Below are 15,042 nucleotides of genomic sequence, written 5' to 3' on the forward strand. Positions count from 1 at the left end.
GGAAAACAATCATCACTAAAAACTCCTCAAAGACCTTCTCACAGCATAACCCACTCTCTGTTTCAGTAAACATATTATTTAAAGTGTCCCACTGAATCCTGATTAAGTGACAGAGGCTTTGAAGATAAAGCCCTTGAATGCAGTTCAAACATCAGTATACACCAGTTTTACTGCAGGTTTTATCACTGCTGCAGAACATTCAATTCAATTTAGTTTTATTTATATAAGGCCAAATCACAACAACAGGTAAAGACACCACAATAAACCAAAACAGAGATAACATATATGTTTATCTCAAGAAAAAAAAATTAGAAATGTTGAGATCAATAAATTATTGTGCATATCTTAAATGTGTTAGCATTAATGACACAAACAATTTTGTGTTTCTTTCTGTTGGTAATTTAAAAAAAAAAAAAAAACAAACCCAAGAAGCAGCTTTTACTCTGTAAACAAACATTTATTCTTTACAAGACAAGGCCAGTAATTTTTATCCTGTGCTTCCCAACACTGAATGAGCGGGTAACAAATGTTTTCATTGCTGGTGAGTAAATTTACTGTACGTTTCTTTCTCAAAACAGTTTTTTAATCTAAAATATCTGAACAATATGACAATGTCTTATGCAAGACAAAAAGTTATTCAGTTTGCCGTCATACTGTACAGAGAAATACATCAAATAATGACACGTAAGAAGCTCGGACCAGTGTATTTGTTATTTCTGCTTAAGTGAATAGTGATTCCCTGACATTAACATGCAGACAGCGCCATCTGCTGGACAGCGTTAATCTTAATCAAATGGTTAACCAGATAAAAGAGAATTGCAAATTAGTAAAATGACAAAAACAGGTAAAGACACATGTGATGAAAGAAAAACAAAGCAGTACACCATTAAGGCTGCAGTCTTCATGTTGAGGACGTAGGTATGATTATTGGACAAGCAGGGGGGGAAAAAAATATGGATTTTTCAATAATATTTGGCTGACAGGCAAAAATGACAATGATATTTGTCTCTCCTTCTGGGAGAAAAGAAAAGATATTTGGGTTGTGTCATGAAGGAAATCCAATTTAGAAATCTACAATTTGTGGGAAAAGGAAGCAACTAAATGTAGCTTTACAATTTATTTTTCTTTTCTGAACTTTTTTTTAGCTTCTGCAGGAGAGCATGGCAGTAAAACTTTGAGAACTGCTGCCATACAATACAACCCCTTTGAATATTAACTAAAAGGTTATTAAACAGACACAACTGCATATATGGGCTTTATTATTCACATTACACTTTTATGGGGAAAATATGATAAAGCTGTCTGCGCCTTCTCAGAGTTGCAGTGTCTTTTTAAGGATAACTAGTCTTTTTTTTGTGTTTTCACAATATTTCCATTTATTTATGACCAGTGGTGACCAAAATGAATTGGCAAACAATTGAAGAACTTATTAATTTGAGCGACAGACTTTAAACAAATATGAGTTCGGTTCATTGAGGAGCTGTGCTGCAGACCAGCACCGCCCTTATGGCCTCATGCAGTTTCTTTACAGATTCCATCACCAGTCGAAAACTTTCATGGAAGTTGCCGTTACCTTCCCTCACCCAGGCTTCCTGGAGCTCACCGACCCATGTCAGGATCTCGTCCAGCTGTTTCTGCACCTCCCTCTGCTCCTCTAGCTCAGCTAGCAGGGCCTGTCTGGCACAAACTTCTGCTTCATAGGCTCTCTGGAGGTCCACCAGGGAGGACTCCAGCTTCAGTACCTCCTAGACCATGCAAGATCACATTCAAAGCAAGGGGGAGAAAAATCAGTTTTAATCATGCTTTGAACAATCATGATGAATTCGATGTTAAAATGAAGTTAGAACATGTTTAATGCCATTAAAAAGTTGCTCGTATTCTTGAAATTTCACAGATATTCATAACTCGGTGTCCACTTAGTAAACCTTCCTGATTTTCCTTCCTCTTCTTTTTTCCCACAAAAGTCTGGGTTTTAGTTTTACTGCAGTTAAGTTGATTTTTAACACTTACTGCAATTAAACACAGTTAGGTCCATAGGTTTTTGATCTACACACTTTTATAATTTTGCCCTTGTACATTTCCACTATCAAATGCAGAACTGCAAAACGGATAGGACAGAACTTCAGAGTTTCTAAATTCTTCAGTGGCCACGTCAATCACCTGATCTCAACCCAAGAGAGCAAACTTTTCAATAATTGAAATTATTGGGAAATTAAAGAGAATACGGCATTTAGAAGTTATGCTGTCAATTGCTGAAACCAACTACCCAGATCTTCTCCGATTTTAGCTAGTGTTTGAAACCTGCTATAAATAAACATGCGTTGCCTAGGTCAACACCCAGATGTTTAACTTGAGGTTTTCCGACTTAAATAGAGATTAATGGAATGAAAATGTGCCAGGATTAGGGTTTTAACATTATCTTAGACATACAGAGCCCTAAAAAACGATCAACTCCATTGGCCTCCCCACCCACCTGGATGTCTTGGGGGTTGTTTTTGTGCGACTGGTCCTCGGGTAGCAGGACGTTTGGCGGCACGGAGAAACAGTGGCTAACCAGCAGCCCATCCATCCGCTTCGACAGCTGTTTGAACCGCTCTTCGAGGAACTGCTGCAGCTTTCGGCTGCACTCTCTAGCCCGGGACCGGAGCAGTTCCTCAGTCCCGTCCGGTTCCCCTTTACTCAACTGCCGCACGCAAACCTTCTCCACAACGGGCAAAATTTCGTACAAACAGTCCAGAAAAGCACTGTGAACACGGATCATGCAGGTCTGCGGGGTGAAGCCGAAAAACTGCGTCTCATACAGTTTTAGCTGAGCCGGAGAGAGACTGTCCGCCTCTGAGACGTCCTCTCCGTGGACATCCATTGCCTCTGCTTCCCGGGTTTCCCGCGCCATGTTCAATCGCTAAGCGTCCTTCTTCTTCCTGGTCATAGTTGAGATGTTTTTGGGCAGGAAATGTAGAAATGGATCTTTACCGCCACCAATCGATAGAAGGTGTTAATGACAAATAGGAAATTCTTAATCTCAATCTAGGGGTCTTTTTTATTCACACTTTTGGAAATACCACATAAAATACAAACAGTTCACTCACAGCCAAAGTATATGTTTTTACTGTAGTATCAATAAACGTAGCCTGTAGACAGTTTCATTTTTGTGTTGTTTTTTTATCATCTTAAAAAAAAATAGAGTATAATGTCTAAAAAAAATTAAATAATAAATAAAATAATTTCTTTTTAGTTAAAATTTATTTAACTTATTTTCAACTTTAGTTTTAGTTAATAACTCCGCTTGTTCAAACTTAAAAAACAAACAAAAAGTTGAAAAGATTTTCTGTTTATTGTTGATTAAACAATGCGCATGACCAAAGCGTGTGACGTGGCCCTCTGACACGCCCACCTTGTTCGAGCGAAAGGGGCATGCGCGCGCATTCACTTCCTTCGCGGCTCGTGCTTCTCTCTTCTCTGTGTGTGTTGATAGCGGCTTTTGCTTCCACACGTGCAATCATTCCTATGTGAATCTCTTTCTGTTTGGAGCCGCTTTTAAACTTTTCCTGCGCCGTCACAACAGGTAAATCAGCCGTCGGTGTTAGGCGTTTGATTTTCCCCGCAGCTGCGCAGCCGCTCGCGCGGGGGCAGAGGTTACCGCTGGAAGTTTAGCCGGGTTTAGCATGGTGGTATTAGCTAGCAGCTGCGCCTACTTTTTGTTGTGGTGTTGCTAACGTTAGCCAGCTAGCACCCGCAGCTAGAAGGGACAGGGTAATGTAAAATGTAACGTGAACCTAAAAAGATGTGACGCTTCTTTCTCCTGTTGTCTTCCCTCCAGGTGTAAAGCCATAGAAACGGACTACCATGGGGGCATATCTGTCTCAGCCTAGCACCACCAAGACCTCTTCAGATGGCGGCAACAGCAACATGAGCTACGGTTTCTCTGCCATGCAGGGCTGGCGGGTCTCCATGGAGGTGAGGCGGAAAATGAATAAGCGCATCAGAGACAGTGGTGTTGCTGCTGTGTTTGCCAAATGAAACGAAGTGAAAAACATTTTACTGGGTTATAAATGAGAAATGCAAGACATTTTTGTTTTGTTTGCTTGCTTGCGCAGAGCTCAAAACCTCTAAAATCAGTTGCTGAACATCAGCTGCGTTTGTGGTGGAAATTCACAGCATTTAATGACGGTGGTGTTTAGAAAGTATCATACTTGGTTCTCACTTCAGATCAAAAATGTAGACGGCATTCAGCTAATTTTGACACCTTCAAATCAAACAAAAAAAGAATGTAATCAGTGGGGTGGTTTAATTTTTTTTTTCTTCAGGGACACCCTCACTGCATTGTTTTCATTTTCAGCCATTTGACTTTTGCTTACATCCAGAGTAATCTAGCATTTCAGGGCCAGGAACTGGTGATCTAGTTTAGTTTTAAAACTTTTAGACTGTGTTTTAATCTAAATGGGAAAGGCACACACGTACAAACTTGCTTTCCTACTGGGTCATCCAAATTAAGCTTATACATATTTTAGCTCCACTCTCCACTTTGATTGCCCAAGAGTCCCATCTCTGCTTTTTGTGGATTATGTGGTTCTGTTAGCTTCATCAGGTGGTCGTCTCTAGGAATGGGAAATAGCTCCATTGAGTCTGAGGCCATGGTTCATAGGCAAAAATGTGTGGAGTGCTTACTCTGAGTCAGGGACAATTGCTGCCCCAGGTGGAGGAGTTTAGGTATCTCAGGATTTTGTTCACAAGTAAGAGGACAGGGGACCAGATCATCAGCAGACGGATTGGAACAGAGGCTGCAGTGATGAAACCTGAGTGTAAAAGTGAAACTGTTGATTTACTGTTTAATCGGTGTCCCCTCATGACCATTCCCTGGATAGATTGATAGATAGTATCTTATCTACCTTTTAATGATTACATTCTAGTCGGGACTTCCTATGGTGCTGTTAACATATTTGCTTTGCAACAACTCTCAGTTTCTGTAACCGCTCCACCTCATTATCAGCACGTGCAAATAAATCTTTAATTGCTTCATGGAATTTGCAGGTGAAAATGCTCATCTCAAGTGGCAGGGGGGGTTGTTTTGTTTTGGGTTTGTTTTTTTTTTTTGTTTTTTTAAAGAAAAGATAAACATTGTTGCTTAACAAATATAAAATACATTGGTCTCACCTAAATTTCATGTTCACTGTGATTTTGATTTTTATCCCCATCTTTCTTTGTCACAGGATGCTCACAACAGTATCCCAGACTTTGATGAGGATACTGCCATGTTTGCTGTGTATGATGGACACGGAGGTAACGCACTGATTTGAGTTTGTTTGTTTGTTTGCACATCAGAGTACTATGTGCACACACTTCAGTTCATTTATATTATTTATTTTCCCTTTTAGGTGAAGAGGTAGCGCTGTACTGTTCAAAGTACCTTCCTGACATCATCAAGGAGCAGAAAGCCTACAAAGATGGCAAACTTCAAAAGGTGAGATGCGTCAAGAAACGTTTGCAGGACTTAAATGAGTTTGAAGAAAAAGGCCTATGACCACATGCTGCTTGGAAGTGGTATACTTAAAGCCATATTAGAAACGGTGTATTATGAGGGCATGGTTGCCTCTTCTCTGCTCTTACAGTATCAACATGTTTGCGTGTTGTTTTCCAGGCACTGGAGGATGCCTTCTTGGCCATCGACGGCAGGATAACCACAGAGGAAGTCATCAAAGAGCTTGTCCAGATCGCTGGACGGCCCACCGAGGAGCCACCCGCTGAAAAGGTGGCAGAGGAGGACGATTGTGAGTACACCACTGCTTGTGACATTTCATGTGGATTCTAGTGTCAGTGAACACATAATAAATGCTCATCTTTGTTGAATGATAATGCAGAATTGTTAGTATATGACATAAATTACAATATAATAAACCATTACCATAGATATAATCTGTCTGAGCCTGAAGTTACACAACAGAAAAATTTATGTCTACACTCACATTTCGCGGTGTGCTCCTGCTGAGTGTATAAGGGCTTACAGCTGTCCCACAGTCACAGTTTCATACTGTAATATTTAATCTTTGACATTTGTTTTGCGCTTCTCCCATTCCCGGTGAATTCCACTATCACTCACTTCTCTATTCCAGCCCACTTGTGCAATCAATATTCAGCAATCATATACATCATAGGCATAGTCGGGGTCTTGGAGTACTGCACGGGAGCACATCTTGAGTGGGTGAAAACCCATCTCCTCCTTTGCAGGGCTGAAACTTTTAATTAATGGTATGTTCACAACAAACGCGAAGTGAAGTTTTAACTCTCACTACTTAAAACGTTTGTCTAGTTACACTTTAGACTTTGTTTATAATCACACTGAGCAAATATGTTACATTTGATGTGAACACATCATAACATATTTATCACATCTTCATAAGTAGTACATTGCTTTGCTTCAAGTGCTCACTTGAAAGTTGAGACTTGTGTGTTTCGTGTCATCAGCAGTAACTTTCCACGTCAACGCCTTAAATCGCTTAATGTCATTATCTCTGGTCACTACTGTTCACATCCTGTATGGATCCCTCTTTAGACAAAAGCACTTGAAAAAGGACAATCTGGAAATTTAGGGAAAAAAGTTTAAATAAAACCAAAGGAATGCAACATGTGCTTTGCTGCAAACCAAGATTATTCTGTGTTTTAAAAATAGGTTAATTATTTTTTGGACAGTGATTTATGGTCCCCTCTAAAAAGCACAAGTTTGAAAGACATTTGGTGCTTTAAGTTCCCCGAGTGCAAAGAAAGTTGTTTTTTGTTTGCTTATTTTGTCATTTGTCACAAAATGCTCTCCGGTTCCTGCCATGTTGTGCTTTTTTGAATTCTCACTCATGCCTACAGCTGTGCAGACAGATCACATCATTTAAGTCTTTGAGGATTTAGTGCTTATAGACCTTGAGGTGGTCATTACGATTGGGCCCATATGAAAGATGAAGGTCATGTGCAAGTGTACTTGTGCCTGGATTTGCGTTTATGCAATTATAATTTTATTGTCACTTCAACAACTTAATGTTTTAGCCGTAAACCTTTGACACAACAGCATTCATCTTGTTTTGTTTGCCCTTCTGTATTTATTCAAAGTGCGTTGACTGTAACTACTCAAACAATCACCAGCAATAAAAATCAAACCAAATTTGTGGGAATACAGCAAGTAAATTACATGCTTAGAGTGCGTGCACTATTTGTAGCTTGAATCTCTGACATCAAATGATAATACAAGTAATTCTGGGTTTTCTTTTCCTTCTCTCAGTGGACACAGAGGAGGCAGCTTTGCTCCACGAGGAGGCCACGATGACTATAGAGGAGCTGCTGGTACGATACGGCCAGAACCGCAATGCTATCAAACATGCGGCTGCCATGAGGTACATCATTAAAGTTGTTATGATTTATGCATGAAGTTTTCACCTGAAGAAAGTAGAAATTAAAAAAAAAAAAAATAGAAATGTTACTGCAAGAGGTCATGTCATGCAAGTTAATCGATACTGGTGTCAGATATCTCACAATTGTTCTCTTCTTGCCACCTTTTCAGTGGGTCAGAAATTCACTATATCCAACAGTCTGGATGGTTCAGCTACTTGTTTCATGTTGGTCGGCACAGTTAGAAGCTGCAAGAATGAATTTTGTTTTGTTTTAAATCTTAGTGTTTCAGCTAAGAAGGGCTCCAGTTCGCAGCCTGAATCCTCAGGAGATAAGGGGGAAGGTTCGGAGGAGCAGAAGAAAGAGGGGCTAAATGGAGAAGTGGAGGTGGAGGAAAGCAATGAGGAAACAAAGGAAGGCGAAGGAGCAGCGTGTGGGTCTAAGCTACGAGCCTGTCGGCGAAGAGGAGGTGGCGAAGGCAGTGGCTCAGGTACAGAGATGTTCAGTCAGTCTATTGCAGAAATTCTAGAGCTGCAGATCCAATTTTAACATGTTAATTACATATGAGTGTCTGTGTTTTCACTCAGTGTTAAGCACACATGGATTTTGCAGTAGTATCAGCCATATAAGTATATTGGACAACTTAATTGTGTTGGGTTTTTTTAAATTGTTTTTTTTCTTTTTTGTTAGCCCATCTAGCCTTATGACCATTGAGCTTATGTCATAGCGACATGTCCATCCTTTCATCTACAAATACACAAATATCACTAATTTGAGCAACTTTTTCAGAGTGTTCTTTTCTTGCTGCTTTTAGCCTTTTCTGATCTCTTCTTTCACACCCTGAGACACAGAGCCACAGTGTACCATCACCTCAGTATCCTCCATTTTTGTTTGTGTTACATACAAATTACATCACGGGACTTTCGGGCCACCTTGCTGGAACCATCCCACACACATTTAGGTGGTACTCATTGTATTCCAAAATGACAGAAACAGAGTAAAGTAGAATATCAAGCTGAGTAGATGCTGGTGGAAAACAGGCATTGGACTGTAGCTGGTGGTGGTCCTCCTTCACCAGAAATCTGCTGAGGTCATTGTAATCAGAACGTGCCGCAGACAGAGAACAGGTTCATGTGCTGCTATCCCAAGCTCACCAAAGCTGGAGAGTGAACAAGGATGTCGGTTCCCAGCTGCAGTCTAGTCTGCTCAAAAGTAGATTTATCAGTCAGCGCTCTCTCACGGTTGTGTATTTATTTTCACTCTCTTATCCGTTTTTCTTTTCTCGTTCCTACAGCTGACAGCGGAGCTGATTCAGGAAGCTCCAATGGTGAGGAAAAGGCCGGTAAAGCAGAAGGAGATGCAGGCCCTTCCTGCTCCTCTTCATCCTCAAAGGCTTCAGGAGATTCGAAGTCCAGGTTTTTTGATGATAGCGAGTCTGAAGGAGAGGAGGAGGAGGCTAGTGAGGAAGAGGTGAGACTAAGGGAGTAGAATATTGGAATTTTTTTGGGCTGTGAAACTTAACTCTGAAACGCCAGTGTAATCACTGTTTTAACTCAGGATGTCAGTGAAGATGAAGATGGTGACAGCAGTGAGCTGGAAGAAGAGGAGGATACAGAAGAAGGAGAAGAAGACTCTGAGGATGAAGAGGAGGAGGAAATGTGTCTACCTGGAATGGATGGCAAAGAAGAGGTGTGTTGTAAAGACTTAAGTTTTATTTTTGCTGTTTGATGTATTTTTTTATATTATTGGTTTTATTAAACCAAAAATGAGGTTTGTTTTCAACAAATGGTCAAGTGGGCGTTACTTTATCATAGTTATTTGTACATCTTGTTAAGTGGAAGAAATTTTGATGACTGCCTCAAGCCTTGGTTATACTCTGTTGCAGACACGGACAGCTAGAGACCCGGCAGCTTATCAGTCATTCTTGTTATACTTGTTTGAAGTCTGCCGCCTGGGGCACGTGGATAGTTGGTGCATTGTAATGTTAATTCTCTTTGAATGTTCACAGAAAACAGACAGAAAGCTGAACATCCATGTCTGATGGCAAAAATTTACGTATCACATGCCTGAGTGGACGTGACACAGACCATTTGATTTGAATCAAATCAAATAGTCTCATTCATATGAAAGACGATGGTTCGGTTACATCGTTATAAGCCCTCGTAGTTTTGGCAGCATGTCACAGCTCATGTGTTTGTGTGTTTACAGCCCGGCTCAGACAGCGGAACCACGGCCGTCGTGGCTCTGATCCGAGGGAAGCAGCTGATTGTGGCCAATGCTGGAGACTCTCGCTGCGTGGTGTCTGAACGCGGTAGGTCCAAACTATCTGATTCAAGCACTGAGTTATAAAACAGTTGTCAAAGCTGAGGGTTTCTGGCATGGTAGTCACTCTCCCCACTGGTAATGTGCAGCATACAGTATGTTTATATTGTGTGTTATGTAAGAAATTTCTCCAGTGCCACGATAAAGATTGAAAACCTCTTAGCTGAATCAGTTGTTGTGGTACCTCCTCCAGCAGCAGGAACCTTGACCTTGCTTCTCTTATTTATTCTCTGATGTTTTACTGAACAGTTTGTTGATGGATCAGACTTGCAGTAAAGGTGGATTTCTGCACAGTCTTTATCTAATTTGTGAGCACTCTGTTTCTGTGTGACTGCAGGCAAAGCTGTTGACATGTCCTACGACCACAAGCCAGAGGACGAGGTGGAGTTAGCTCGCATCAAAAACGCTGGAGGGAAGGTGACGATGGATGGGCGTGTCAATGGTGGACTGAACCTTTCCAGAGCCATTGGTAGGTGACTCTGTGAAACCTTCAGATTATTAATATTCGGGTTCTTGGAATCACTCCTATTCATTTTCTTTTGAATATTGTAGCAGTTCTTCATTGATGTCCGGTGTTTGCATGTTCTCAACTGCAGTGACCAAACTTAGTCTGAACTCTGACTCTCAGGTGACCACTTCTATAAGAGGAACAAGTCTCTGCCACCAGAGGAGCAGATGATTTCTGCAATGCCCGATGTTAAAGTTCTGACACTTAACGAGGACCACGACTTTATGGTTATTGCCTGCGACGGCATCTGGTGAGTGTAAATGGTTATTTGCCCCATTAACTAATTTCAGGGGTGTTAGTAAAATGATGTCCAAAACTGGAGCTAGTCAAATAATTTTGTAACTTGAGACAAAAAAACCCCACACCAAAGTTACCATGTTTTGATTCAGCTGTTAAATCCCGTTTGTGCTTCTGTGTGTTGGAATGTGCAGGAATGTGTTGAGCAGTCAGGAGGTGGTGGACTTCATCAGCGAGAGGATCAAACCAGACCAGAATGGCAAAACCAGAGCACTTTCCTCGATTGTGGAAGAGGTGAGCATGAAGGAAAAACTCAGATTTTATATTGAAGTACAGTGTAGTCATCAGGGATTAAACAATGCTCTACTCAGCAGCAGGGCAAAAATACTTGCTGGTTAAACTAAATGGATAAGCGATAAATATACAGTTTTTGTAAACAATTAGATCTAAGAGTAGAGCATTAGACCTAATCACATAGCATTTGCTCTTAGAACTATTAGTTCTTCTGCCACACAGAGATAAGATTGTGGAAATGTAATCCATGCAGTAGCTTAAAAACACTTGTGCAGTTCTCAGAAGCCAACATTGTGTACAGTCATGTGAAACAGTTTTCACGGGACTCGGTTCTTCACAGTTCCACAAAGTACATCCTGTGATTCAGGAAGTGTTACAAACACCTTCAGCAGCAGTAACTTGAAAGTAATTATTTTCTGAACAATTTCATCAGTCTCTCACATCATTTTAGAGCAATTTACGCTCACTCCTCTTTAAAATGCTGCTTCAGTTCATAGAGGTTTGTTCATGCACAGCTCTTTTAAGGTCCTGCCACAACATTTTAAACAGATTGGGCTCCTTTTTCGATTTGCTGCTGTGCCTTGGGTTCATTGTCCTGTCCTCACATCTGGCTCTAGAATACTTTGGTATGCAGGAAAGTTCATGGTTTTCTCAATGACTAGAAGGTGTTCAGGTCCTGTGGCTCCAAAACAAGCCCAAATCCTCACCCCTCCACCACCGTGCTTAATAGTTAATGTGAGGTGTTTGTGCTGATATTTTCACCAAATGTGGTGCTGTGCATCCCCTCCAAACATCTCTACTTATCTTGTCTGTCCAATTGATATTGTTCCAGAAATCTTGAGGTTTGTTCAGACGCACCTTTCCAAACCTAAGCCATGCTACCATAGAGAGAAGACGCTTTGTCCTGGCAGCCCAACCAAACCTGTTCCATTTCCAATTGTGCTGTCATGAACTTTAATATTTAACATGCTAAGTGAGGCCTGTAGTGTCTGAGATGTAGCTATTGGGGTTTTTATCCCTCAGCTGTAAAAGGCTGATGGGGTATTGCTGTCACCCCAGTTTGTGAATGGCTGAGGGGTAGCATTGGCCATCGCCAGTATTTCAGACTCTGTCATCATGTGACAAAGTACTGCGTATCGCCTGCCTGCTACCAACACACCATCATGCCAGCTTAATAAATTTTTTCCCACCCATCCATGTCGCGTCAGGGTTCTGTCTCGTCAGTGACAGGGAGTTGGAAATAAGTATGGCCTACGATATTCCTGTGAAAGAGCGCGCCTTTCAGGAACAAACCTATAACCACTCACCCTTGTCATTATCATCCTCATGCATGCAGGGGTTAAACTGATCTATAATGTGTCATTTGTACAATGTTCAATCTCTTCCTTTTAATTGACAATTTATTCTTAGACTAGTATTTTTCTTCACATTTAAGTGACAAGTAAATTAGTTACAAGGAAAATCACAAGTAATCACTGTTGTCTGTCTTATTGCCTTAATTGCCTCAAAAACATTGTCCAAGGTCTCAGTCTTCAATTTCAAGTTTCACATGTCCTCCTGACAGCTGTTGGACCACTGTTTGGCCCCCGACACATCTGGAGATGGGACAGGATGTGATAACATGACTTGCGTCATAGTCACCTTCCGGGCACACCCGTCTTCCACAGATTCAGACGACACAAAGAAGAGGAAGCATGCAGAGGAGGGAGAAGGGACTGAGCAGGAGGAGAATGGAAATGACAGCAAAAAGGCAAAAAGTGACTAAAGAGGAGACGAGAGAAACTGTCCCAGACGGAGCAGCTGGTCCCACGCTACCCCAGACACAACACAGAGACACATTCTGTTCAAAATTAAATCCTGACCTCACAAATGTCATTTCACCCTGAAGCAGACATTAGAAAAGCTCTGCCGAACTGAGACCATGAGAAGTTCGTTTTTTTTTTTTCTGTGCTCTGTTCTTGGTGGAGTTTCAATTAAGACACACCCTGCAGTAGTTTCTTTTGATTGATTCAACTGGAAAGAGGTTCTTAAGTTCTTAAATTCACAAAAGGCACACACAAAATACCACATCATTTTCCAACCAGTAGGATGCTGCAGGGGGGAACCAGTCTAAAGAGTCAGATGTGTAGATCCCTGCAGACAAATGCGGCAGTTTTGTTTTTTAAATCACTTTTCACGTAGCAGTTTGTTTTGGTAAAATTTTGATCAGTTTGTGAAGTTATGAGTCTAATTCATGTTCACATGTGTGTGACACATGCACTTCCATTGAGGCTTTGCAGTGTAAAACATTTGTGTTGCTGTTTTAGACTCAGATGTTGCCAACCATGAATTCTTGTTTCACATCCTCTTCAGACTAACTGAACCCAGAGTGCTGGAATGGATGCTGGTTGCTACGCTGTAACTGTATAAGAATGAATTGAACGAGAGGACTCCCAAAGTGAAGCTTCAGGATGCAGTGAGAATGGACGTGCTGGTTTAGCTCTGTCAGTTTGTGTAGCTCTGCCCATCAGGATGAGGACCACACAGACTCTTGTCCAGTTGCTCTAATTTGCCATTTATATTTTTCTCCCTTTAGCACTCTTTCACAAGTAAGGATAAAGATATATATTTTTTAATTTCAGTCTTGCTGCTGATGCAACAGCCCAACACCTCACCTTATCTTGCCTTTCTTCATTCCTGGTTTTGTGTTTTGGTTCATTTCAATTCTGTTTCCAGCCAGGGTTTTTGAGCTAGTGTGCTTTCCATCAGTAAGATTTGATAGCAGGGGAACCGAGGCCTTTAATGTCCATCCAGAGAGAAGTGGCGATTAGAGCCCGGGACCTATCTTCACCTCAGCTACTCGCACGCCGCCTGTCTCATTCCCACTATAACTAATTTTTAAGGATATCTTTAGGATGTGTTTTAAGTAAAAAGTATTTCCACTCAGCTGTTTGTTTTTCATTTATGATAATCAGTCCTCTGGCAGTTTTTCTAACAATTAAAAAAAATAAAAAAGTCCTTTTGTGAGCACACTCTGAAATCTCCTTGACGCTGGACTGGGGGAAGGATGCACAAGGTTTTTTTCCTGAGTGGAAATACAAATTGAGGTTAAGAAAACGGTGTAGACTTTTTTTTGTTTTTCCAGTCTCATTTAAGACATTGTGTGACTGTAAAGTTGTTTCCAGTGTCCTATCTCGTCACCATGCCCTTTTTTCTGTACATAGTTTTTTTTCAATACTTGTAATTGAAGAAAAGGAAAATGCTTTTTCTTTGTAATTGTGAGTCGGTGTGACATTTTGGTGCATACTCTTTTGACACCAGTATGTAAGTACATACAAATACATTTTTTTAAATAATCAACCGTATTTGTGTGTGTGCGCCTGTTATTTATTGTTAAAACCAAATTCATGTTTGTTTGTTTGGGTTTTTTTTTTTTTTTTTTTTAACATTTAAGGTGGTCAAGCTGAGGTCACTGGAAATATTTATGTTTTTTTTGGTTTTCATTAATTTCAGGTAGCCCTTTTTAGATTATCAACCCATAGTGCCATGCAGCCATCCTGCACTAAAGTATTTACTGCATGCAATGTAAAATAATTGGACCCATTGCTTCAGCCCCTGCAATCAGCATTTTAGTAAGTTCTTAAATTCACAAAAGGCACACACTAAATACCCAAATGATTTAATTCTTAAATTATCCATATAGAAGCTGAACTGAGAAAAATCTTTTTTTGCTACCAGTTAGAAATATCCAGTTGTGGAGGTACCAGTCTTAAAGGTAATTCTCAGAAGGTCCTGCAGATGGCAGCAGACAATAGACTTTTGATTTGATACATTATATTTCTCTGAACAGGGAGAGGTACCAGGACACTAATAGGAACACCTTTTTATTATTGGGTTGGCCACTCTTTTGCCTTTAATTCTTTATCACACAGAACTAACAAGGTGCTAGAAACATTCCTCAGATCTATATTGTCCTTATGGTCCATATTGATTTAACAGCATCATACACACATCACCTGTCCGTCGTGTGAATTTCCTGTTCCACCACATCCTAGAGGTGCTCTATTGTGATGTTTAAGAAACCAGTTTTTAGATGACTGGCGCTTTGTGACATCAGTAGTCATGAGAAGATGGGAACACTGTGGACATCAGGGGAAGTTAAAATGATGCTCAGTTGGTATTAAGGAGCTCGGAGTATGCCAAGAAAATATCCCACACGCTGTTAGACCACCAGCAGCCTGAACTGTTGATTAAGGCACGATGCATGTTGTTTACACCAAATCCTGACCCTCCATGTGAATGTCACAGCAGAAATTGAGACTCATCAGACC

The 15,042-nt window shown here is 40.7% G+C and overlaps 2 protein-coding genes across 2 annotated transcripts; one reads left to right on the forward strand and one right to left on the reverse strand.

Annotated features, from left to right (window-relative positions):
- Positions 1-653: 653 nt before the first annotated feature.
- On the reverse strand, positions 654-2,942 carry mis12 (MIS12 kinetochore complex component). The gene is made up of 2 exons (XM_085159129.1): positions 2,474-2,942; positions 654-1,745 (listed from the first exon to the last, which is right to left on the reverse strand). Exons 1-2 carry the CDS (start codon positions 2,891-2,893, stop codon positions 1,470-1,472), a joined length of 696 nt encoding a protein of 231 aa, XP_085015255.1. The 5' UTR covers positions 2,894-2,942; the 3' UTR covers positions 654-1,469.
- Positions 2,943-3,408: 466 nt separating this feature from the next.
- On the forward strand, positions 3,409-14,076 carry ppm1g (protein phosphatase, Mg2+/Mn2+ dependent, 1G). Its single transcript, XM_085158247.1, has 14 exons — positions 3,409-3,565; positions 3,821-3,957; positions 5,211-5,280; positions 5,376-5,461; positions 5,639-5,768; positions 7,265-7,376; positions 7,656-7,861; positions 8,666-8,841; positions 8,929-9,060; positions 9,580-9,682; positions 10,031-10,162; positions 10,322-10,451; positions 10,633-10,732; positions 12,297-14,076. The coding sequence occupies exons 2-14, from the start codon at positions 3,847-3,849 to the stop codon at positions 12,495-12,497; spliced, it is 1,689 nt and encodes a 562-aa protein (XP_085014373.1). The 5' UTR covers positions 3,409-3,565; positions 3,821-3,846; the 3' UTR covers positions 12,498-14,076.
- Positions 14,077-15,042: the final 966 nt, after the last annotated feature.

Source organism: Neolamprologus multifasciatus, chromosome 1, assembly GCF_963576455.1.
Source record: "Neolamprologus multifasciatus chromosome 1, fNeoMul1.2, whole genome shotgun sequence".
Taxonomy (NCBI): Eukaryota; Metazoa; Chordata; class Actinopteri; order Cichliformes; family Cichlidae; genus Neolamprologus; species Neolamprologus multifasciatus.